Below are 26,434 nucleotides of genomic sequence, written 5' to 3'. Positions count from 1 at the left end.
GAATGAATTCAGTGTTCATTTTTAACTTGAAGTGGCCTGAAAGTGCTTTAACACTGAAAATAAATACTACCTAGGTTTTCAAATATTATCAAGGAATTTAATTAAAATCCCTAATAAATAATGTGGGAAATAATTTTGAATGTGTATTTTTCTTCCCATGGGTCTTATTAATGGGTCAACACCTGTCGCTCCCCTGTTGGGGGTTCCTTCCCCTCCCTTGGTCATGTCACTCTTCTGTTTGGGCGTTCCCTCCCCTCTCCCTTGGTCCTGTCGCTCCCCTGTTTGGGGGTTCCCTCCCCTCTCCCTTGGTCCTGTCACTCTTCTGTTTGGGGGTTCCCTCCCCTTGGTCCTGTCGCTACCCTGTTTGGGGGTTCCTGCTTCTCCCTGCGTCCCAGCGTTACTCTCCCCAAACTGTTCGAGAGAAGCTCTGTGAGAGAGAAAGCCCTGCCTAGAGCTCTCTGAGGGGGAAGAGGAGGCCAGAGCACCCAGAGGGGCACCGGGCATCTGTAGCCTCCAGGGAGGCCAGAACACTGCCGTGGCCCTGGCAAGCAGCCCCTGGAAACATAGTCACAGGGAGTGTGGGTTTCTGCTCTCTAGAGAAATGGCTCTCACAGGACATCCATAGAGGGAGAGGGCTGCGGGTTTCTCCACTCAAGTCTCCACTGTTTGAGAAGCAGTTCCAGGTCGAGAAGCTGTGGCTGGCGGCTGCCTAAGAGGCAGCTGGTCAAGTGTTTTGAGTGTCAGGTGCCCCTGTTCCTGGGGAGACACACATCTGTCCATGTGCAAACACTGGCACCTCCTGGGGCAGATTTGGGGGGCAGAGGGGCCTCAGAGTCCCATCCCTTGAGGAAGGTGCAGCCCATGCTCACACACAATGCCATGGTGTCTTCTACTAGCTTTTTTTTTTTTTTTTTTTTTTGAGATGGAGTCTCACTCTGTTGCCTAGGCTGGAGTGCAGTTGTGCCATCTCAGCTCACTGCAACCTCCGCCTCTGGTGTTCAAGTGATTCTCCTGCCTCAGCCTCCTGAGTAGCTGGGATTACAGTTGCCCACCACCAGGCCCAGCTAATTTTTTTGTATTTTTAGTAGAGACGGGGTTTCACCATGTTGGCCAGGCTGGTCTCAAACTCCTGACTTCAAATGATCGGCTCCCCCAGCCTCCCAAAGTGCTAAGATTACAGGTGTGAGCCACCACGCCTGGCCTCGGACTTTCTTAATATCGTTTGTTCTGATTATGTTAGAGAATCTTCTTCAAATTTATGTTAATATTTTATACCTGTGTTAAGTGTTTATGTTAAATAAGTATTCAAGTTAAAACACTGCAGTTGATACCTTCTTGATATCTATGGGTCAAATATTGCTATCCCAAATTCCGCTAAATTAAATGTTTGTTAACTTTCAGCAGAGGGCATACTACTTTAAACATGTTTGGTGGAATACAACTCCAGTCATCCAAAGACTGGGGTCATTGGATTAGCATTTCCCCTAATAGTATCTGGCTTGAATCTAGCTGATATTCTCGGGTATCTTTTAATCACACTAACTTGGGTCACAGGACAGTCAGAAGAACTGTCTAAATAAAGTTGTATTTACAGTTCTCAACTTAGAGAAAGACCAGAGTGGGATGGAAGAATAAAGAAGAGGAAAAGACAAAACATCTCAAAGGATTATACTGAATAATATTGGAATTTAGCCTATCTAATTTATGCAAGCCAAACCCAGCACGTATCACTGGGAGTTTCATCCGTTACGTGGGATAGATACTATGTCCATTTTTTTCTCAATTAGTATAAATTACCAGTGTGCTGGCTATATGCCCAAGGTCCTTTTAGAGAAGTGGTTTTGACATCTGTAAACACTCCATAAAGTATAACACCCTCCTAAAAAATCATCACGCTCATAGCTTTAGACGTTTTATCTTCCATGTAAGAATTATCTTCAGTCTCATCCTTTGTTCTTTGTAGATGTTTCTTTCAAACAATTGTGCAATTGGGTTAAAAGGAAACATAAATTTCACAAAGGATTAATGACGTACTACAGCTTGCAGATGCTAGCCGAATATATAATTATAGGTCCATTGCGTTACTATTATTGGGTAATTTCTAATTCATATTTGTGCCATCATGAAGACTGATGGAAGGGCAGACTGCAGGAGTTATAGCTGGTCCCAGACGCCCAAAGATATCATTCTTATTAATGGGAAACATCAGATACACACATGGATGAGTGAAAGTATTGTTTTTAAAAGCCTAATTTATCCCCAAATTGTAGAAACACTTCAAAACTCCTTTTATTTGCATATGAACAAATGTACTTGGAAATAGATCTGGTTTAGGTTCTCCACATATGTGATCATTAACAGAAATACTGCTGATTTCTGTGTGTGTGACTCTGGAACAGACACTCTGCTTTCTCCCCAGGACCATCGAGTCTCTGTATAAGGAACTGGTGGAAGAAGGATTACTGATCCAGGCTCTGAAAGTCAACCTCTCTGATTACATTGGTGAGTACGCAAAGAATAATGCATGTGTGTGTCACGTGTCACCTCTTGTGTTTTGAAATCCCAGCAGCCAGAAATATGTTTTACTTACATTTTTGTTCAAGCCAAAACCTGGCCCATGGTGGCTCCTGGTAAATGTTGGATTGAATTGATTCAAATAACCTAAGAGGATGCTGTGAACTAACAGATTCTCTTAATAAAATGGTTGCAGCTCTCTCCCCTAATGTAATAGAAGCAGGTTTTTAACCTACTAGCAAGGTTCCTCGATGCATTCTTTCTGGCATAATCTGATTTAAGGAGATGGGGAATTGTTTATGATTTCACATGTAAAAAATGCACCTGGGGCAGCACCTAAGGCTTCCACAACACACTCTTTACTGGAGGAATTATTTCCAAAAGATACCTTCCAATAGAGACACAAATATTGGGGAGGAATGTGGTGGGGACATTTGTTATCACAGCCTCACCTAATGGTTTTCTCTGAATTTTTAAAAAACACGATGATGACCTGAAAACACACTTAAATCTTAAAATTCCTCATAACTGTACCACCCTAATGCAGTTATTAGTTTTACTTTTATGAAGAAATTACCCCAATGGATGACAACATTCTCCTACATAACCACAGAAGGAAAATCACTCAGAAAATCAAACAATAATGCAATACTGTTACCTAATATACAGTGAACTTTCAGCTTTCCCAATTGTCCTGATAATGTCCTGTATACATACTTGTCTTTCTGCATCCAAAATCCAGCCAAGGATGGTGCGAGTGATTGTTGTGTCTCTTCCATCTCCCATAATTCCTTCCTTCTGGAACAGTTTCCCAGCCTTCCTCCATCTTTCACAACACTGGCATTTTTGAAGAGTCTGAGCTGTTCACAGACTGTCCCTCAATTGAATGTGCGTCATGGTTTCCTCATTATTTGATTCAGGGTAAACATTTGAGAGGAAAACGATGGTGTGTCCCTGTCAGTGTTTCCCACTGGGGGCACCTAATGCCACTTTGTCCCATCGGTGATGATGTTAAGTTTAATCTTGTGGCTTAGGCACTGTTCCCTCTATTTCTCCACTGTAAAGCATCATCTTTGCCTTTATAATTAATGAACAGTGAATCCAAGGGGTGATATTTTGAGGCTGTGGAGATTCTGTTCCCAGCATCCTTTCAGGCAAGCGTTTTAGCACCCACTGACGATTTTTATCTGCATCAGTTATTGCTGTAGCAGTTGTAAAGTGGAGATTTTTCTCTTTCTATCATTCCTTCTACATTGAATAGATATCATTCTTCTGTAAGGAAGTGTGTAATCTTTTAAAATTGTGTTATCAGTGTAGACACATGGATTCTTTTTTTATTCAATGTATTATCTATGCCTATCATTATCCATCCTGATATTTACATTGACCCAATTTTGGTCTGTGAGAGCAAGAAGGCTGGCATTCTCCTTTGATCAAAGGATGGTTATTTTAATCCCTTTTCAAGACAGCCTTGTTTCCTTCTTGAGGACTTGAAGGAGCACTCACATTTCCTAATAGCATAAGAATTTTGCCAGAATATATATTGAGATATGTTTTGGGTTTCTATTTATTTTACTTTCTGTGTTTCTTCTTCAGGTGCTGGAGAATTTTCTCCTGTGCCTTGATTCTGTTTTGTTAATTCTGTTGATATTTTTAAATGGCTATTTTTAACAGAACCTTCTCTTATTTATGGTTTGGATTTGTGAACAAAAGATCCTAGTGCCTAGTACAATGCCTGGCACATGGTAGATTCCCATTACCTATGTGTGGACTGACTTCTCAACTAATTATTAGTTTCTTATCCCTTCTGAACTTTTTCAATGATCTGTCAATTTTCAGGAAGCATCTTTAAGATGCCTAAGATCAAAGTGGATGGAGTCAGCCATTTAAGAGTGACTCTGATATGGTTTAGATCTGTGTGCCCACCAAACCTCATGTAGAATTATAATCCCCAGTGTTGGAGACAGGGCCTTGTGGGAGGGGAGTGGATCATGGGGACAGTTTCTCATGAACGGTTTAGCACCATCCTCCTTGATACTTTCTTCGCGGTAGTGAGTTCTCACAAGATCTGGTCATTTAAAAGTGTGTAGCAATCTGGACACAGTGGCTTACGCCTGTAATCCAGCACTTTGGGAGGCCGAGGCGGGCGGATCACCTGAGGTCAGGAGTTTGAGACCAGCCTGACCAACATGGAGAAACCTCATCTCTACTAAAAAAAAAAAAAAAAAAAAATTAGCCAGGAGTAGTGGCACTCGTCTGTAATCCCAGCTACTCGGGAGCCTGAGGAAGGAGAATCGCTTGAACCTGGGAGGTGGAGGTTGCGGTGAGCCGAGATCACGCCATTGCACTCCAGCCTAGGCAACAAGAGCGAAAGAAACACCATCTCAAAAAACAATAATAAAAATAAAAATAAAAATAAAAGTATGTAGCACCTCCCCCTTTTCTCTCTCTTGCTGTAGTTCCCACCATGTGAGACATCTTGCTCCCTCTTTGCCTTGTGTCATGATTGTAAGTTTCCTGAGGCCTCCCCGGAAGCTGAGCAGATGCCAGCATCATGCTTCCTGTATACCCTGCGGAACCATGAGCCAATTAAACCTCTTTTAATTATAAATTACCCAGTCTTGAGTATTTCTTTATAGCAATTCAAGAACAAATTCATACAGACTCTAAGTGAAAATGACTCAATCTAACCAAAGTAGTCAAATATCCACCAAAATCTGGCACACTTTGACCTTGTCCATATTTTCATTTTTTCCCAGTTAAGGTCCTTAGCCTGAAAGATGGCAGTGTATCTTCCTAAATCCCCACATCGTAAAATAGAGGAACTAGAAAACAAGACCAAAACCCCCCAGGCAACACTTGCACCACAACTAAATGACAAATTTTCCTCATTGAGCCCCAGAGTACAAACTTTAGGGACACCAAAGGACCTGAGAATAGGAGACCCCAAAATAACCAGAGAGCAATGGGCCAGGTAATGTGCAGTGGGCCAGGTAAGAATCAAAGCTGAAACTAGGAGGGGTTTTGCCCATCTCCATAGCAGATGAGTGCAAAGGACCCGAATAAGAAAGTGTGAAGGGGCTGGGACAGTGACTCACCCCAGTGCCTTCCTCCACAGGGCCCATACTACGAAGAAACTCTTGGGAGTGAAATCAAAATTGAACAGGATGGGAAAAGTAAAGATGAAACATAGAGAAGACCCAGAAGAAATTAGGGAAGGGGACCAGAGCCAGAACGTCTCAGAAAGCAAGCCACCACATTTTTAGCATCTATAAAGATGACAGAGGAGGGAGCTCTGTGAAACTGGAAGAGCTATCCTGCGCCACACTTCCTTCTAAAAGTGTTGGACTATTCACTCATACAAATTTGAGCAATGGAAAAGCTCAAGGTCAAAGCCCATGCAAAATTATCATAAGAAAAAAAGAATAAGAAAACATTAACATCCCAAAACGACATCTCCACAAAGCAGGTCTATACTGAAACCTACTATTGCAAAACAATATACATTCAGAGACTGGGTGCGGTGGTTCATGCCTGTAATCCCAGCACTTTGGTAGACTGAGGTGGGCGGATCATTTAAGGTCAGGAGTTCCAGACCAGCCTGGCCAACATGGAGGAACACCGTCTCTACAAAAATTACAAAAATTAGCCAGGTGTGATGGCACACACCTGTAATCCCAGCTACTTGGGATGTTGAGGCAGGAGAATCGCTTGAAGCCAGGGAGGTTGCAGTGAGCCAAGGTTGTGCCAGTGTACTCCAGCCTAGGGGTCAGAGCAGGACTCCATCTCAAAAAAAAAAAAAGTTAATATACATTTAAAAATTATAGAAGACGTGTGAGAACAGCATAAAATAGAATAAGTAAAACCCAGAAATGAGGTGAGAAATCTCAATAAATATAAATAAAGGGGAAAACGTTATAGAAAAAAACAAATTATAATGAATACAAGAGCAAATAAAAATAATAAATAATGCTTTAGAAATAAAAGGCAAAAAGACAAATTTTTTAAAGCAAAATTAGAAATGAAGGATATTAAAAGAATTCAAAAGAGCATATCAAATATTGATGACAGACAAAGAAAATCCAACATACACAGATAATATGAGTCCCTAAAGAAGAAAATCAAAGCAAAGGAATAGAAAAAATATAAAGAATTTCGGCTGGCCACAGTGGCTCCCACCTGTAATCTCAGCACTCTGGGAGGCTGAGGCAGGAGGATCTCTTGAGACCAGGTGTTTGAGATCAGCCTAGCAATATAGCAAGACCCTTTTTCTACAAAAAAATAACAAATAAAAACTAGCTGGGCATGGTGGCACGCACCTGTAGTCCCAGCTACTTAGCAGGCTGAGGCAGGAAGAGCGCTTGAGCCTAGGAATTCGAGGTTGCAGTGAGTCAAGATCACACCACTGCACTCCAGCCTGGGTGAAAGAGCAGGGCCTTGTCTCAAATTGCAATTTTATAAATATATATAATTTTAATTCATGAAAATTTCTTTTAGGCCTTTTCCTGTTTAGAAAAAGAAAGCGCAGCTCGCTGGTAATGCTCATTTAACTTTATGTGAACGTGCTGTTTAAGGCTGAAGCAAATCTGACTAATTTTCAACGTGAAAATAAAATGTAGAAACTGTTCTTGGAGTTATTTCTAAACAGAACTAATATCAGAATCATCTGAATCATCAGGATTGTCTATTTCGGAGAAAATCAGATTCATCAAATGAATCTTCAGCCAACAACCATTGGAAAACAATGCCAAGATCATACATAGGAATGCTACGTTTCTTAGGATTTGATATTTTCAGCAATCAAGAATTACTATATTTTCTAAATGGAAACACCACTACTGAAAACAGAATGCTATAAATAGAATGATGTCTTTTGTTTCTGAAGTCAATATACTAGAGCTATGCGAAAATAATAATAAAAACGAGATGCTTCGTGGCAAAGTTTTCTTGGGGCAAATGCTGCAGCCGAAAAGCATCTCTGGTGAGTCTTCTCAGGGCAAACAGGAAAAGGGTTTAAATGTTTAAAAAAACATTAAAACCACATAATGAAAGACCACACTGTCTATCTGAGAATATTGACTCAGATTGATCAAGAAGACAGTCTATTGAAAGTACCTTTGGGCATCTATGTAAAAGAGATCACAGGACTTGGAAAGGAAAGAACATTAGATTATCGTCAGACTTTTCCACAGCCATGCTTTACACCAGAAGTAAATGGAATAGCATATATAAGATGCTCCAGGAAAGGAAGCAGGATTCTAGGATTTTGTACCCAGTCAGGTTTATTTTCAAGTACATAGGACACAAACTGATAAACATGCAAGAACTCAGCAATTTTCCCCCTGAGCCCTTCCTGAAGAATCTGCTAAGAATGACCTACTGACAATCAAAAATGGCACGAGAGACCTTGGCACGAGGATTGGTAGTGAGCATCCTCCATGTACCCATAAAACCAATAGAAAGTGAGGGCTTCAGGAGAGAGAGTACGGTGCCTAACAGCGGTGTGCGCTGCCAACATGGCATTGCAGACTTTCTGCCTTAGGGGGACTGGGCTCTTGCACAGCTGGGAGCTTCTTCCTGATCTCGTAAACTTGGGGAGCTAGGGAATGGCCCCCTGCCTCTGGAAAGCATACTGCTCTCAGCACCCAGCTAAGTCATGCCTCATCATCTTGTCTAAGAAGAGAATTAACAAGATGAGGACCCAGGCACCCTCACTCACCCTTGGGTTCCCTGGTTTCGAATTTATTATCTTGTTTCCTTTTTAACACCTTGACAACAGAGGCATGGCCCAGAGGGTTCCTCTGTTGCCCATTCCGTTGCTCCAGAGGTCTGTGCTACAAAGCCTCAGTGCTCAGAGCCCTTTATTTCTTCCTGCTTCTAGAGAAGGAGAGAGGGTAGATGTGGGCTGTTCCTCCCTAGCCCTTCATCCAGGTGGGGCAGGAGCAGGGATCCCCAGACACAGAACGTGGTTTCCCAGATGGATGTCTCCACCAGGCCAGGAATGCGCTACACAGATCCTCCATGCTCAGCCGCTGGACACAGAGTTGCTTTTTATAGTCTTGAGATTTGTAATCCCACTCTTTCCTCAACACCACTGAACTCCCAACAGTCATTAGAATCACAGCAGATGAGAGCTACGGGAGACTGAAGGGGAGGAACGGACCCAGAGGATGCCAAGCCTGCATTGCAGAGCTCGGGAGGACCCCTTCCTCCAGGCCCAGCCCTCAGCTCCCACAGCCCACCCCCACCACCCAACCCACTGCTTGCCGCACCCTTGCATGGCCACCCTGCTCCAAAACTGGCCCTGTGCCCAGCAGCAAGCACCTGCCACAATCTCAGGTGTGCGAGAAATAGCAATTTCCTTATTTTCTTTAAATCACCTTAATTTGGCTTCACAACCCCTATACTAACAAGGTGATTTAAACTCAGTCCTTCTTGCCAGTCCCCACCCCTGCCCCTAGATATCGTCAAGGCCCCAGTTCCCAGGTAGCACCAGGCTGCAGAGATATTCTGGGGGTGGTGCCCATGAAGGCCCCCCAGACCTCCAGGGCCTAGGGGCTGGATGCCCGCTGCTCAGGGGCCACTGACCAGTCTCTCCTCCCAGGCTCAAGGAATCTCTCCTTCCTCTCATCCTTCTGAGGCTGCCTCCCTCCAGGATGCCAGGCCTTTCCTTACTCTTTCTGTGCCTCAGTTTCCACTACTATGGGATGAGGTCATTACAGCGAATGCCTCACTAAATCGCTGTAAACATTAAGCGAGTTGCTGGATGGAGCACCCCAGGCTGCACCTGCACGGCGTTCAGCTGCTCCCAGCTGGCGTGTGGTCGGCGATCTTTGGTGATTCTTGGTGTAAAACCATCACCTCCCTCTCTGCTTTTTTCTTCACGTGGTGCTCTGCCTCTGTGCATGTCTGTCTCTGTGTCCACATTTCTCCTTTTTTATAAGGACACCAGTCCTGTTGGATTTAGGGTCCACTCTAATGACCTCATCTTAATGAAATCTATCTGCAACAACCCTATTTCCAAATAAGGTCGTGTTCTGAGATGCTGGGGATTAGGACTTCCACATAGAATTGCAAGGGGATTCGATTCCACCTGTCATGCAGCCCCTGTTTGGTTTTCTGCCCCTTGTTCTGGGTTTCCTGGCATTTTCATGCCCTCTATCCCAAACGCCTTTTCATCTGCCACTTTCTTCTTCCCTCCCCTGTGGAAGATCTGATGTCTGTGCAGGGAATCCTGAACTCTCCAAGCTCCGAATGCATGGATGGGAAGGGGCATGGCTTGTACGCGGGGCTACTGCAGACACAGGAACGTGCTTTCAGTGCGAGTCTCAGAACTTGGCAGGCAGCCCAGGCTACTTGTGTCCTTGCCTCTGTTAGAACCAACACCCACTAATTCAACTGAATATAATTTGTTTAAACAAAATCTGTTAGGTTCTAGAAAATATGGTGCGTCTGGAGATTAATACGGGTTTAGATAAGCAGGAAAATTGGGGTCACTTTCCTGTCACCTTTAATGTCATGTTTACTGGCAATGAGCGCTGGATTTAACGGTTGTTACAGGATCTCTTTCTGTTCTAGTGGAGGCTAAATTAACCACTCTTCTGTTTATTACCTGCTCATTAAAAAGTGTGGTATCTGAAGCTGTAATAGATGCTTTCATTATTGCTCATTCTCCCAACCAATACCCATTGTCCTTGCCAAGGACTTTTTTTATGTGGAGGCTCTGAAAGGCTGCCCCCCACCCCACAACAAAACAGCAGTCACTGTCTGAATTTTAACTCTGATTTCCTTAGCATTTGAAAATGCTTAAAAGCTTGGGATATTTTCGGTGTTTCCTACACACATCAATGTGCATATTGTACTTGCCGTACACGTGTAGCATCCGAAGCTCTGCAGGACCAGGACTTGCTATAGAAAGAAAGCATCGGGGAAAAAAATCCAGACACGATGATTCATTCATTGAATATTTTTACTCCAGATTCAGATACAAATCAAGAGAGAATCATATGAACCTATAAAGGTCCGTCCTCATGACAAATGGAGACAGCCAAACTAATTTTCTTGGTGACCTTATCTAAATTAGTTAGAAAATAACACTTCAGATTTATGACTAGTTACAATTAAGCCCTTTGATATCTTCTAATTAAACCTGTAAAGATTTATTTCTATATTATTCCTTTGGTAATCTCTTAAAAATATAAAAATGTAAATGAATATTACCCTCAAAAGGAGATGTTTCTATTTATCCTAAATTAGACTCATACCCTTCCTTTCAAATGACTGCATTTTACACTCAGATTTACACTGCTCCAATACAAATTCTACATTTTTTGTAGAATTTGATCTTAAATAACTTATTTTTAAAGTTTGCACAAATGTTATACCTAATCTCTTGGAATGTAAATAAAGCAAAGCCCCCTCTATTTCAGCCTTTTTTGTGTGTCCTCCTTTTTAGCACTTTGCCCCATTTCACGTAACTCAATATTCAAATGTTGTTTTAGGAAGTATTAGGAGGTTAATATAATAGTCAACATAATTCCCAGTTTACTCTAGCTAGTAGAGCAGGGCTTTCTTGCCTGGATAGTTTTTCTTCAAACCTTTGTCTGAGAAAAGAGGTGTTCTTCATAATGACTCTCCTAATAGGATTCTGTTTGCTCTGAAATATTAAATTTGTATTCTCTGATCGTTTTTGCAGACCAAAATTATGCAGCTCAGACCAGTGCTGTTTTCCATTTGTTTTTCCTCTGTTTCTTTTCTCTCCAGGTGAGTACAGCTACCTGGGGACTACTCTTCGCCAGGTATCCATAGAACCCATGCCCTCCCTCCTGGATGTCAGACAGCTCATCACGTTGTACGGAATCTGGCCATTAGGTAAAGACCCGGCGTGCGCGGATGTGCCTTTTCCAAAGCAGCTTGCACCACTTGCTAGTTTGGACGGTGTGTTCCTGTTTGTCAGCAAAAGCACACTGCAGCTTGACTTTTCCTTCTGAGAACTCTGAGTGGGCACAGTTTCATTTTGACAGTGTGCCCACGAGCACACAGAGGACTCCCAGGGAGAGCGCCTCTACACGCTCTGTGTGTGCCTGCTTAGCAGTGCTGGGCTGAAGGACACACGGGCAGTGAGCTGGGGAGACAACAGGCAAAGCAAGTACCTGCAATTACGATTAATCGAATTAGAGAACGGGCTAGGGCTACCACTTGCCTTTTACCCACAGGCTCCTACTACTAGGTCCTAAACAGAGGCAGCCTTTCAGGAGTCAGTGCAAGTGTATTTCATGGATCTAAAGGATCACCTTTAAGGCCCTGCCAGTTTTCACCGAAGTCTACTCTCACTGCTAAATGAGGTTCAATTGTGACTTTTTTCAGACAGACACACTAGAGCTCTGTGGTGTGCAAGTGATGCAGGAAAGATGGGCTCTCCGTAACACAGATATCTGCGGCTCACGTTCGCTTTTTTCTCTTTTTTTTTTTTTAATGGCTTTGATATGTGTATGACCTGAATCACCTGGGGCAGGGACGGCAACTGCAGCCAGGAGTTTCAGTTCTGACAACAACTCTCAAATAGAAGTCACATTCTGTGTGTTTAATTTGCTTTACAATGAGATGGGGGTAGTTCAAACCCTTAGTGTTCCACTTTGACTTCAGAACTTAAGCCTATTGGCAAGAAATAGTTAATTCCTCTTCTAAATTAATGTCAGAAGTAGTAAATGGAATTTACTACTATAAATGGAATTTGCGATTAATATATATATATGTGTGTGTGTGTGTGTATATATATATATATTTTTTTTTTTTTTAAATGGTGGCCACTGCCCAGACTAAAAACCCGGCCACTCAGCAGAGGACCTTGAGAACATCTCGTGGCCGCTTACATACCTGGCCAGGAGTCACCGGCTGCAGCCTAGGGCTGGGTCTTAGACTCTGAAACCACGTTGGTAGAGAAGAGGAAGCCCAGGAAGTATCTGGTCAGCATCCAGCCACCCTCCTGGAGGTATTGCTGCCACACAGAGATGATGGAGAACGAAGGGAGGAGGCGAGCTCCCAGAGCAGAAACCATGGCCGCTGTTTCATCGCCTGCCAGACGCCTCCAGGTGGATGTGGTCCAGCTTTTACTGATTCATAAGCAGTTCCAAGATGCAGAGGCACTTCCTTGGAGTCACAGGGCTAGGAAGGGGCTAAACTGGGTTGAGGACACAGAACACTGGCCTCCTTGTTATCTCTTAATCCTCGGAAAGTTGAACAGGGCTCAAGTGCGAAAACTGGAACCATACTGTGTCTCTTGGTAGCTCTACAAGAGGGGCAGGAAGAGCTGTGGACACTGGCACATGTGTGTCCTGCCAGCTCCTGGGCCCTCTGCCCACCTTTGCCCTCCCTGAGGTCAGCCAGGCCCCAGTTGAAGAGGCCTCCCTGGGACCACCCTTTTCATGTCTCTGGGTGACCTTGGTGACCACCTCCTTTCTCTGGAAGGCCACTGCCTGTGTCACTGCCACACACTCTCCCAGGCCCACTCACCCGCCCCTGCTCCTCTGCCTCCTGCCACCCCCTCCCAACCCAAGACTCTGTCCTCAGCACTGTTCTCTCCTCCCTCCCCCGCTCCCAGAAACCTCTCCCGGCCCCCCGGCTTCAGCCAGCACCCCTGGCACCTCCGTCCCACACCACCTTTCAGGGCCCCTAACCGCTGGCTCCTCACCCCTCCCTGTGCCAGCCTGGCTTCCCGACCCCACGTGAAGCCTGCCCACACACCCCCTCACTGCATGCTACCGTTCTGCCCGTTCCTCAGAGGCCAGCCCAGGTGCCCCCTCCTCCTGGAAGTCCAGCCAGAGTTCCCCGCGGGGAGCAGTTTCTTCTCTGAGCTCCCTGTGGCTCTCCTGGACCTTCACACCGCTTGCCTCCCGTTCTCATTATGGCAACTCAGGTTCAGCTCCGCCCCTGGCCTGAACTGTCCACAGCAAATCCAGAGTCTTTTCCACATTTGTGTCACTCCCTGCCACAGCCCCCACTCCCACGGGCCCCGCCCTAGCTCCCAACCAGGGCCAGCACAGAGCAGCCTTTGATACCCAGGTGTCCAATGCAGGGCACATGAATGGCATCTCTCTCCTGTTGTGGAAAACAGCCTCTCCTTTATCCCGTTAGATTGCCGCAGCCCCTACTAACCACAAAAAAAGCACACTCATTGAATTACATTTGGAAGAGAATTTGCTCAAAACCATTTTCTGAGTTTATGTGGAGAATGGTAGGTAACCATAAGAATGACATGTCTAATCATCACTTAAAGTTTCTGTATCTTTTCAATATACAAGAAAAAAGAAAAGCATAATCATTTTATTGGCATTTATAGATTATCAAAAAGAGCCCATTAAGTGACAGAACGCAAACTAACATGATAATAAATGATTTGATCGCAGCACTTTCCAGAATTTAATCCCATTCACTTTTCAGTTGCTTTGTGCCCAGTACCTGCTCTGCTTGTGTTCTCTGCAGTGGAGAAGACCCACACCCGAGGCCCCTTCTGGGCACTAAGGAAATTGACAGTGGTGGAGAACACAGGGCATGAACCTCCGAATGACTCTAATCATCCAAGTCACGTTATTACCAAGTGTCAGGTTAACTCTGCCGCTCCTGACAGCTAGAAACCAGGGCAGGAGAAAGAAGTTCAGGCTACTGCTGCCTGGATCTCCGTCTTCCCTTTATCTCACAAGAATCACTAAATGGTAGACAAGAGGGTTGCAAGGAAATAAACACTTAGTCAACCTTATCGTCTGTGTCTCCACATTCCTCTTCCCAAGCTTGCAGAGAATTTAATGCTGCTGCTGACAAGCAGAGAAAGCACTCAAAAAAAAAAAAAAAAAAAAAAAAAAAACAGCCAAAGGTAAGCTATTGCAGGAATGCTCTTTAAAAATTATGATTTTAGGGGAAATACTGATGTGGAGAGGGGGAGAAGAAGAGACCCTATGGCTCCACCACGAGCCCTGACATACAAATTAAAAGTGTCACGGAGCCGGCTGGGATGGAGGCGTGTCTCTGGTTTGAAATGCTTTCGACACCTTTATCACTGTTGCAGGAAGTGGGGTCACATGATGCAGTTTTGACCTTGAGTTATCCTAGTTGAAGAACCACTGATTTTCTTGGCAGAACATTAGCACCTTTGCCTCTGCCTTTTTTAGGTTCTGCAGCAGTGCATGAGAAAGCTCCCTTGGTGAAATCGCTGCTGTTAGCCGGGCCGTCTGGGGTAGGGAAGAAAATGCTGGTCCATGCCATCTGCACCGAAACGGGAGCCAACCTCTTCAACTTGTCCTCCTCTAACATTGCTGGGAAATACCCTGGCAAAAATGGCCTCCAAATGATGCTGCATGCAGTCTTCAAGGTATTGATTATATTTCTTGGTTTCCAACTCTCCTCCCTTTCAAATTACATTTCTAAACCCTGCAGACAATTTCTGTTGGCAGACAAGCATGACTCTCTTACATTTCCTCATTGTCTACCCCTGCAAATTACTTCATTATTGCATATGGCCAAACACACACAATTAGAAACAACTTCTTTCTTTCCGTAAGCACCCTACTGTGCCGTCCTGATCACCCTCCCTCTGCCACAGGAACCCTTCTGGAAATGCTTTCATGTCTCATTGAAAATTAAACCCACAATTGCTTTGTTTGGCCCACCTCACTTTAATAATTGGCATCAGGTAGAGATATTTGCATTATTTGGATTCTTCCTTACATGACATGAGTTACCAAGGTATGGCACCTTCTGTGCTTCTGTGCACTCCTCACACAGGTGTGATGGAGAAGCCTGTAGGCACCTAAGCCAACCAGAGTAATGTAAAGACGCGGTGATATCACAGGATCTGAGCAGCTCTGTGATCTTAGCTAAGCTGCTAGCTTTCCTGGGTCTCCATTTTATCATCACAAAATGAATGTGTTTAAAAGAACTTTGATACAGAATATTTTTTATTTAATACAAAGGCTTTACAAAATTTAATTTCTACTTGCTTGAGAACCTCCAGGTTAGCCTTATGCTATTCGTTTCAGTTAACTGCCATGCCAGCGTTTACTGTCTCAAAACCTACTTGGTGGCAAACACTGTCCCATATTGGAGGCCAGGTGTTGGCTCGGTGTCTGCTTTCTGAGGGGCTGTAAAGCGTGAGAGATGCTCCGCAACGAGGCGGTTTACAGGAATGATAAATGGACAGGAACATCTCCTCCTTAGTGTCATGCTAATACACTAAGAAACAAGAGAGCGACAGTAGTAGGATTTCTTCCCTTAGCCACATGGTCCCTCCCACTGCAGCGACTCAGGACATGCCACTCTCCTTTTCTCTCGTGCTTGTAAGGAAGGAGTTCAGAGAGGAATCTGTGGAGTATACAATGTGTAACCACCATTTTCATGCACATATGATCATTGTACAACTTTTTTTTGAAATTTATATTCAAGTCATTTACCTATAGTTGATGCTTGAACAACACAGGGTTTGGGGCACTAATCCCCTGTGCAGTTGAAAATCCACATATAGCTTTTGACTCCCTAAAAATCTAATTACCAATAGCCTACTGTTGACTGGAAGCCTTCCCGATAACAGAAACAGTTGAATACCACATACTTTGTATGGTGTATGTATTATACACTGTATTCTTATAATCAACTGCAGCAAAGAAAATGTTATTAAGAATACCATAGAGAAGAAAAAATCTATTTACTCTTCATTAAGTGGAAGTGGATCATCATAAAGGTCTTCATCTATGTCTTGTTCACATTGAGGAGGCTGAGGAGAAGGAGGACGAAGAGGAGGAGTTGGCCTTGCTGTCTTAAGGGTGGCAGAGGTAGAAGAAAATCTACGTATACATGCACAGTTCAAATGAGTGTTGTTTAAGGATCAACTATACCTTTCATTTAGTTATCGGTTTCATTGGTTCATTTCATTGTTTAGGTTAATTTCATATTTTTTAGTATTTCAAAATTTCTGAGAATTTGGAGGAGCTCTCCAACTATATGCATTTCTATATTTCTCCCTGTAGTACTGTCAGTGGCTTCACATATGTTGAAGCACTGTTATGAGATACATCCATGTTTAGGACTGTTATGTCTTCCTTCCTGGTTGATTATTTTATCATTATGAAATGACCCTTTTTGTCCTGGAAATACTCCATGTCTTGAAATCTACTTGGTCTGATACTAATGGAGCCACATCAGCTTTCTTATGCTGAGGGTGTATGGTATATTTTTATGCTGTTTTATTTCTAATATGTCTATGTCTTTATAGTTAAAGTGCATTTCTTATGGATAGCACACAGTTGGGTTTGCTTTCTTATTCAATCCGACAACATATGTCATTTCACTGGAGCATTCGCTCTGTTTATTTTAAATTCAATTACTTAAATGATTGAGTTAGGTCTACCATTTTGCTATTTGTTCTCCATGTGTTCCATTCCTCTTTCATTCAACTTCTCTTTTCTTGCCTTCTTTTTGGTCTTTTTTAATTTTGTTTTTCAGTGGTGGCCTACGGATTACTGTAGTCATTCTTAACTTATCACAGTCTATGTAGAATTAATATGGTATTTTACATAAAATATGAGAATCTGGTGACAACATAATCCACTTGTTATCTCTGTCCTTCATTTTCTTATTATACATTTTACATCTATAAATGTTATATATACCCCAATAGAATGCTATTTTGCATTTCACAGTCATTTGTGTTTTTTAAAAATTGAGAGAAGAAATACAGTATTTTATACATCTCCATGTATTTGCCATTTTTAGTACTCTGTTTGTTTCTGTCAAGTTAAGTTTTCACCTGGTATCATTTCCCTTTCAGCTAAAGAACTTCCTTTAGCATTTATTTTAGTGTAGGTCTGCTGGCAACAAATTTTCTTGGCCTCTATTTTATTTATCTTAAAATTTTTTACATTGCCTCCATTTTTGAAGGATATTTTTGCTGGATATAGAATTCTGGGTTGACCTTTTTTTCAGCACTTTTAAGACATTATTCCATTGTCTTCTGGCCTTCCTTGTTTCTTATGAAAAGTTAGCAAATTTTTTAATTATTTATCTCCTGTGTGTAATGTGTAGATAAATAACTCTATCTCCTGTGCAATCTCCTGTGTCATTATTCTCTGAATAGTTATAAGATTTTCTCTTTGTTTTGATTTTCATCAGTTTGACTATGATGTGTCTAGGCATTCGTGTTTGGTTTTTGTTTTTGTTGTTGCTGTTGTTGTATTTATACTGCTTGTAGCTCACTGTGTTCATTGAATCTGTAAACATATGTTTTAAATCAAATTTAGAAACTTTGGGCCATTATTTTCTCCAGTTTGTATTTACTGCATTCTCTGTCTCCTGTCTTTCTGAGGCTCTAATTATATACACATTTGACTGCTTGATATTGCTCCACAAGTCACTGAGGTTCTGTTCTTTCTAGTTCCCACACTGGATATTAATCTGTATTCAAATTTACTTACCCTTTCTTCTACCATCTCTAATCTGCTATTCAGCCCATCTTGTGGCTTATTTTTTATTTCTGATCTTCTTATCTTTTGCTTTTCATTTCTAGCACTTAACGTTTGCTTATTACTCGTTTTCATTTCTCTGCATAGTTTTCTATCCACCCATTTCATACAACCATCTTTTTCCTTCAAGTCTTTGAACTTAATTGCCTTAGAGCCCTTATGTGCTCATTTCAAAATCGGGGTCATAATGGGCCCTATTTCTATTTGACTGCTTTTCCCTTGACCATGTGTCACATTTCTCTGGTTTTTCATCTGATTGATAATTCTTACTGTGTATTAGACATTGTGGATGGTACGTTGTGGAGCCTCTGAAGCAAGCGGGGCTTTGTTCTAGCGGGCAGTTAAATTACTGGCTGATCAGCTTGAACTTGCAGAGGCTTCGTTTTCCATTTTGTTAATATGGGTCTATTTTGACTTTGTCTATGGTCCAAAACAAATCTCTTAGTCCTGGAATATGGTCTTTACTCCAAGGTTTCAATGGAAAGCCTGTTTACCAAGCTCCTCTGACTTGGCAGTAGCTGAGGAATGTGCTCCATTCTTTTAGTTTTTCATCTATTGCTTTTCACTGAGCTTCTTAGAATCTTCCCCCACACAAGCACACATCTAAAATTAGCCAATGATTTGAAGGTGAGCTGGAATTTGAAGCCAGGCAACCTGACTTGTGGCTTCCATGTGCTTAACTACCAGTAAGCACTAAGTTCTTCAGAGGAAAGGTAAAATGAACCCATCCTCTTGCCCAAAAGAACACCTAAATTTGTTCATTCTAAACATAAAATTTTGTTGACATTTGACATTGTCAAGTAACAGACAGAAGCACATAAATATAAAAATATTAGTGTTTTGTGAGCATCCACATATCCCAGACTATTCCATACATCACTATGTATTAAGTCATTCAGTCCTTACAACAACTCTATGAGGTAGGCATTATCATTATACCCATTTTTCTGATAAGAAAACTGAGGCACAAGTCATTTGAGTAATTTTCTTGGTTGCAGTGCAATGATAGGATCTCACACAGCCTGGCTCCAGAGCCTCCAAGTTTCAAAACTGCATTATACGGCCAAGTGGGGCTGAGTTAAGTATCCGTTTTCCGACCCACCAAACAGTGTAGTAGCTCCTGGTGTGAATCTAGGACAGAGCAAGGATGTGATCTTTCTGTTCTCACTCTAGGAAAGTCTTTGTTCCTGCTGCTGAGAGATTTTGTCTTGATACCAGATAAGTGATCTTTGCATCTATTAGAATGATCACAGACTGACATTGTGTGGACCGCAAAATGCTGGGTGTCAAATTATTAAAATGTGGAGCACCACATTCACCCACCTGGGCCACTTCGTGTCAGAGTGCCTGACACACACCTCATTAAGCTTCACCTTTCTTGTGTATATAACTGATTAATGAAAGACCCAGAGGTCTCAGGAGTGGGAGCCATTCAATTAAAAATTGTGTGCAGTGAGGCCACCGTGTCCCAGTGTGACTGACAGAGCAGCTATCTGCATTGCAAAGAAGTATTTGCTTTTCATTAACCACAGGCAAGTGGGACAGGACGCTTGCGCTGGTACGTTGGCGGCAGGAAGCTGGAGTGCCTGACTGTGCCGTGTGAGCCGCAGAACACGGGCCGTGGCTCGAGGGCAGCAGAATATGGTTCGTGGCATTTGCGGGAGAAGGTGAAATAACAGAAGGGCCTGATTCCTCATGGAGTCTTCCTAGAGAGAAGTCCTGTTACCAAGTTAATCTCGAGAGGCTAAATCAGGAAACTACTGGGAAATACGCGTCATTTCTCACTTCAGGCAGGTCGTATTCGCCTCACTCACAGCACTGTGGAAGCACGCAGGGAAAATGAGTCTCTGATTTGTTGCACAACCGTAAATTCAAATCCATTTTGTGATCATTGCATTTGGAGGATTTCTTTATTTTACACACAGTGACTAATAGAATAATGAGTACGGGGTGAGGGGAAGCGTTTCCTTTTTAAGAAATGCGTTTACAAGTAAATGACTATTATTTCAGATTCCCTATACTACTAAAGCTATACATGGAAAAGAATATACTTATCTTGGAAATATAAGGAATATTTGTCTAACCAATTAATAAATATTTGACAAATGATGAACATGCAATAAGCATTTCACAGGTAAAAGAATTTATAAGGCAGGGCTGTTGCCCATCACCCACCCCAGGTACCAGTCTCCTTGAGTCTGTATAATAGTAAATCAGGGCACAGAGGAGCGGGAATGGCTTTTTCTGACCTCTGCCCTGGAGTCAGGCACAAGCTAAGGCGTTTTACACATACTTTCTCTTTTAATTGCATCAAAGCTCTCATGAGGTAGGAATTAACATCCCCATTTTACAGATGAGAAAACTGACACTCAGAGTGCTGAATTTCAACAAAAATGCAAAAGAACCAGAGGACTGACCTCTGGATTTCAGTCCAGGTTGGGCCCCAAGACCATCGCATGGCACCCCAGCTGGCCTCTGGGGAAGCCTCGGCTCCGCGTGCCCCTCCCTGTGGGAGGCTGTGCCCTCCACAAGACACAGGGATAAGGCTCTTCCTGGGCCAGCGAGTCTGCTGGGAGTATCCCAGTGTGAGACGGTGAAGCAACTGAAGGCCATTCTGCTTCTTCCTGCATCCCCCTTGCCAGTGAGACTGCCCCCCACCCTCCAGACTTCTCATTAGAGAGGCAAGGGGAGGCCAGGGCAGGGCGCAGGGTAGGAGGCTGGACCAGAGGACGCTTCAGCGGCTCCCTTGGTCCTGGGCAAGGGTCCTCTCTGCCCCCGGAGGTTCATAGGTTCTGCTTTCCTGCCCTCTGCTTGGCGACCTGGCGCCTGAGGGCTGATTTAGAGTGAGGACCTGGGAGAATGGGGCCAAGGCAGTGTCTGCTGTAGAACACGTGGCTCACAGGGGTCTGCAGCATCTGGACAAAAGGGACCCTCAATGCCCTTGTGCCCCTGTACCACCCACCCAGCTCAGTACCACCACCCGGCTCCTCGGTGGGCTCACAGCCAGCAGCCTATGGCAGCACACCAAGGGCTCTCGCCCAGATGTGGTGTGTGGTGGTGTGGACGGCGAGTCTAGGTGTCCGCAGGGGCGCCTGGCCAGTTTCTGTAGCTCGTAGAAGGAATATATAGAAGACTTCTCTTCCTGATTAATAACCCAGACAAAGACATTGCTGCTATTTGTGGATGATTGTATTTAAAAAAAAAACACACACACACACAGATGTACAATTAGTGTAATAAATATGTTAGTCTCGATTTACAAGGTGGATATCAGTAAGGATAATGCAAAGCCTACACCTGGCCACCAAAACAGGGCTGATCAAAAAGGAGGGGGAGAGGAAAGAGAGGAGCAAGGACAGGGGGAAAGGGACGCAGGATTTAGCGACTCCGGTGCAGCCTCAGGTGTGGACATGGTGGGAGGCCAGTGCCCTGAGTCTTGAGCGGGTCATCCGTGAAGAGGCCAGACTCCTCTTCCACCGTGTGCGGAGGCAGCTGCAGGCTGAGGAGGGGCGTGCACATAGGCTTCAGAACCTTTTGTTCTTTACATAGACTTTATCTTTCAGAGCAGCTTTCAGTTCCTGGCGAAAAGGAGGAGAAAGTGCAGACAGCTCCCACATAACCTGTTCTCACATAGGCAGGGCCTCCCCACTCTCCACGCCCCACCGTGGGCCACACCCACCATGTGCTACAGTAAGGAACCCAGACCGACACCTCACTAGCGCCCAGAGTCCGTCAAAACCCGCTGTCGGTGGGGGTGCAGGCCTCTGCACGGCCAGTGAGGCCTCTGCCGTTGTTTCCACTGCCTGGAACATCCGTGTCAGTCCTGGGAGGCCACGTCAAGCCAGACACCGGGGAGGGGCCCAGGTGGGGAGGGAGACCTAGACCCCCACACATGGGAAACGTCTCGGAATTCAGACACATGCACCCGCAAAGAAAGAAGGAGAAAAAAGAACACGAAAGAAAGGCCCTAGGCCACGGTGGGCCATGTAGCCGGGTCCAGCGGTGTCAGAGGCTGCCGTGGGAAGGGGACTCCCAGGAGGAAGGAAACGAGGGCCAGGCTTCTCCAGGACCCGGGATACACATCCCACTCCACCTGTCCAGTGACGACAGGGAGCACCCCACGGGGGGAGCGTCAGGCTGTGGAGGCCCCGGGCGCTGTGTCAGCCAGGTGTGGAGACACAGTCTGCAGGCTGTCAATCACCGAAACCACAGCGTGGCATCTGCAGGTGTTCTGTAGCGGGGACGATGCCGGACCAGGGCTTGATGCCACAAGCATTCAAAATGTTTAGGCAACCCGGAAACACTCGGGGTGGGGGCGATGGAGGTGCCTTGGGAAGTTAAGAATGGCTTTGGACACAGGCTTCTCCAAGCTGGCCAGAGTCCATGCCACCTGGCGAGAATTCATTGGCCCGGTGTGGTGGGCAGAGGGCTGGGGAGGAGACAGGGCTTCAAGAGTTAAGTTCAGGTGGTTTGTAAGCCTGACGCCCCCCACCATCCAACACCTTCCCCTTGAACACAGTCTGGAGAAGCACTAATTGCATTGACATGTTCCTGTTACTAGCACCAGCCTGCCCCCGACACACACACACACAAACACACGCACACTAACACACACACGCACACTAACACACACATGCACACTAACACACACACGCACACTAACATACACTCACACAGGTGCACACTAACACGCACATGCACGCACACTAACACACATGCACACTAACACGCACATGCGCGCACACTAACACGCACACATGTGCACACTGACACATGCTCATATGCACTAACATGCACACGCACATGTACACACACTCATACACACACTCTCACATACACTGACACACACATTGACCACATATACATACACATACATGCATGTCCTGTCCTAGTTACTCTGCCCAGTCTTTCCTGTGAGCCGCTGCATCCCAGCTCCTCTCTGGTTCTTTGCTCTGCCTCAGTTTACCTCCCATCCCACCCAGGGTCAGCCCAGCCAGGCTTCTCTTTGTAGTATACCTCTGCCCTTCTTTTGATGATCATTTATGGTTTATGTCCAGCTAATTGCAGTGAGGACTTGAAGTAACCTCTGCAAGTACATAAAAGGTATTACAAGGAAATAGAAACTTAAAATATAATTTTTCAATAGTGGAAATGCAGGCCAAAGTGTCATATGAACTATTTAAACAGAATCCAAGTGACCACAGTATGGGAAAGTGAACCCTCTCCCCCTGCAAATAGGCCTCACTCCCCCGTACCCTCCCTAACCCCGCAGCACCTCACTCAGCGTCGCCCATTCAGACACAGGCAGCTGCACCCTCTACAGGCAGGGACCATGTCTCCCAACTCCCAGACACCCCTGCCTCCTACCACAGAGCTCTCAGATGCACCGTAAATACGTGTGGGATGAATGAATGAGTGAATGAGTTTCAGCTGAGACACAGCAGCTGAAAAAAACAAGTAGCTGTTTTATTCCTGCAGTTCTCCTTGGCAAGCAAAATAGGATTCTTTCAGAGAGAACCTCCAAAATGTCCAGGGGTCATCTGGGCAGAGCATCTTCATAACTCATGCGTGCCGAAACACAAAAAGGTTTTAATTGTTGAGCCATTATCCCCTGAGAATCTAATTCTGATGGTGAAGGTTTGACAGTGTTTCTTTGGAAAATACAAAAGATCAATCCCATAAAATGCATGTGGATGGAGAGGTCTTTAGTTCTTTGCTAGAACTTGCTAGCATTTGAAAAAGCACACGGTGGCGATTTGTCTTTATTTCATAATTGACACAAAACAAAAACCCTCTAGTGATATTTGATAGGAGCGAAGAGCCCTCTACTGGCAGGCGAAGGGAACTATCCAACAGAACTCTGGAAAGTTCAATTATGAATTAATTAATGTAATTGTCCATGACCTCAAACTATCTGTGGGTAATTTCAATGAAGCCTTTTCATAGCTAAATGAAAATTAGAAAAGCAAAGGATACCATTTTTCATTAGCAAATTGGCAGAGAGTTTTTTATTATTAATCCTTGTTGAGGAGAAGAGTGTGGAAAGCCAGAGCCCTCATTTATTCCTGGGGACAGTGTAAACAGATGGAACCCCAGGAGGGCACTGCGGCAGCACATGCAAAAACGACACGCACAGAACGTCCGGGCGCCTCCACCTGGAAGCCTCTCCTGGCAGTCATTCTAAGGAAATTCTCAGCCAGGTGCCCTAAATAAATACTATTTGGAGTAGTAAAAGATGGAAACCATCTATACATTCAAAAACAGGGGATTAATTAGAACCCTAAACCTGGTGCTTCCTGTTAAAATTGATAATGGAGAAATAACTTTCATATGACATGAACAAAGCAGCCCATAAAGCAGTATGTGTTGAACAAGATCCCATTTTCGTAAAGGATCTGTAAGGACAGGAAATGTTCGACGGTTGATTCTAGGTGGAGGGAGAAAAGGTGTTGTTTATGCCATTCTGTATATTCTGAGATTTTTACTAAAGAACACTGCTTTTCCGCAAACTGTAAGAGCAGATCTTATTCCCAGCAGAGGTGCCTGCAAACATTTCTTGTGTGGCCTGCACACTTTCTGCAGCAGCAGCCACCCTCCCCTCTGGTGTCTGTGGTGCAAGGAAGATGAGCCCTTCTCCTCCCAGCCCATCCTCCTGCCTTCTGTCCCTAGCCCATGCTATCCGCAAACATTTCCTGGGCACTGACTACTCCAGTGCCACATCCTCCCCAGGCTTACTGTCTGCCCGTCTTTCTGCAGGAGCTCTCCCTGTCACCTGGCTCTGTTCCCTCCACTCCCTGCCAAGGCCACAAGTGACCTCCTCATTACCAAACTCTCTGGCCAGCATGGGCCACCGTTGGCCGCCCCCCTCCCCCGCTTGTTGGCCCCCTGGTTTCGAGGCTGGCTATCCCTCCAGACCCGTCCCTTTTCTCCACAGCTGCTGCCCCTTGGCAGCCCAGACCTCCTCCTCTATCATCGTCTTCCCTGTGTGGCCCTGGGCTCTCTGCCACCCTCTCCTGGCCTCATCCACTGTCCCCCTTTACTCGGGAATTCCTTCCATCCACTCGAGGCGTCCACTGCTGGTGGTTTGCTGTGGCCTTGGAGGCCTTTCCGGCCCTTGCCTCTGTCCTCCTCTCTGGCCCCAGCAGCCCTCCCTGCCTGCCCCACTGTGCGGGGGCTCATGGCAGCCGACACTGACCTCATTACTATCCTCTGCACATCTATCATCGAGCCCCCTCCCGCAACCCACAACCCACTGTTATCGAGTCTGGCCAGTCCTGCCCTCCCCATCCCGCCCTGCCTATCCCCCGCTGCATACTCTCATCTTCTCCCTGCAGCAGCCCCGCAGCACCTCCCTGCCTGGGCCTTGTCCTCACTGTGCCACCGCCCACACCTGCCTGCTCCCCGAGGCCAGCACAGCTCCCACCACATCCTCCTGTACACACTCCCCAGAGGGATTTTTCTGTAACATAAAAAGGATCAAAGTTCTTGATTTAAGTCTTTTCCATGCCTTCCACAGCCTCTAGGATACAAGCAACCTCTGTAGCGTGGCCACGCACTTTTCTGACCCCTTCCAGAAGTGCCAGGCACTCCCCGTGTGCCCCAAGTGAGGACACCTCACCCTGTGCCCTGACTCCTGGCCCGAGCAGGGCGCTTCCCCCCACTTCAGACCATCTGATCTTCTGGAGACCTTGGAAGGCCTGTCTGCTTTAACCGCTATCTGTGGTCTCCATTCCTAGTTCCCCCCACCTGCCCACTTCTCCCCCTTTCTGTCGTTGGTGGCCCTCACTGACATCCTGATTTCCTTGGAACACCCTCAACCTCAGGTCTGCTCTCTCCTACCACAGGTGGGCTCCTGGAGGTCAGGGACCCTGCATTATTACTCTTTGTGACCTTGGCACCTAGCACAGTGCCTGGCACATCAAAGCTCTTCTGTAAACGTCTTATAAAGGAAGAAATGAAAGAACAGCCTTCATTCTACATTCAGGGCCAAACTTAGCAAAACCTTTCTTCCCCATGGCAGTCTTTCACGCATTTGAAAACAGCAAACTTACCTGCCTCCAGTCTTCTCTTCTCCAAGAGAAGCAACCTCTGTCCCTTTCATCCCTCCTGGACAAAGCAGCTTCCACGTGACACTGCCTCAGTTTCCATGCCTGTCTTCTCTGTGGTCAGACCTGAACATGGTCACCAGGGGTCCCGCGACCAGCAGCCCCCCTCAGCTTCCCCAGGGGAAGGTCAGGAAAGCCAGAGATCCGAGCTCCGGAAGGCAAGACAGTGATGGCTTTAGGATTCTTCCTGCTAGGATGAAAGATGGTAGCGGATGATACAGGTCAAGGGTAGAGAAACACTTTAGAATAGGCATCCCGTCTCCCCTGGCAATGTGGTGGCCATGCAAGGCCTTGTGGGTGCTGGGCAGA

At 45.1% G+C, this 26,434-nt stretch overlaps 1 protein-coding gene and 1 long non-coding RNA gene across 10 annotated transcripts in view; one reads left to right on the top strand and one right to left on the bottom strand.

Moving 5' to 3' along the window:
- Positions 1 to 26,434, top strand: part of DRC11 (dynein regulatory complex subunit 11) — a 165,968-nt gene that overhangs the window by 111,750 nt on the left and 27,784 nt on the right. For 4 of the 8 annotated variants that reach the window (XM_045367968.3, XM_045367966.3, XM_045367967.3 and 1 more), the window contains 3 exons: positions 2,420 to 2,502; positions 11,278 to 11,385; positions 14,679 to 14,878. In XM_045367968.3, the coding sequence (XP_045223903.2) occupies positions 2,420 to 2,502; positions 11,278 to 11,385; positions 14,679 to 14,878 (391 nt within the window). Of the gene's footprint in view, positions 1 to 2,419; positions 2,503 to 4,973; positions 5,111 to 11,277; positions 11,386 to 12,331; positions 14,398 to 14,678; positions 14,879 to 19,552; positions 19,793 to 26,434 lie in introns of those variants that run through there. The other 4 variants (XM_045367969.3, XM_074010560.1, XM_074010558.1 and 1 more) reach the window with 4 other exon arrangements.
- LOC102146056 (uncharacterized) overlaps positions 21,192 to 26,434 on the bottom strand; it is a 185,038-nt gene continuing 179,795 nt past the window's right edge. For both annotated transcript variants that reach the window (XR_012421608.1, XR_012421606.1), the window contains exons 4-5: positions 26,072 to 26,315; positions 21,192 to 21,598 (exon numbers count right to left, since the gene is read on the bottom strand). This is a non-coding gene — a long non-coding RNA (uncharacterized lncRNA). The remainder of the gene's footprint in view (positions 21,599 to 26,071; positions 26,316 to 26,434) is intronic.

Source organism: Macaca fascicularis, chromosome 12, assembly GCF_037993035.2.
Source record: "Macaca fascicularis isolate 582-1 chromosome 12, T2T-MFA8v1.1".
Taxonomy (NCBI): Eukaryota; Metazoa; Chordata; class Mammalia; order Primates; family Cercopithecidae; genus Macaca; species Macaca fascicularis.
This window is presented reverse-complemented; position numbering and strand designations above follow the sequence as displayed.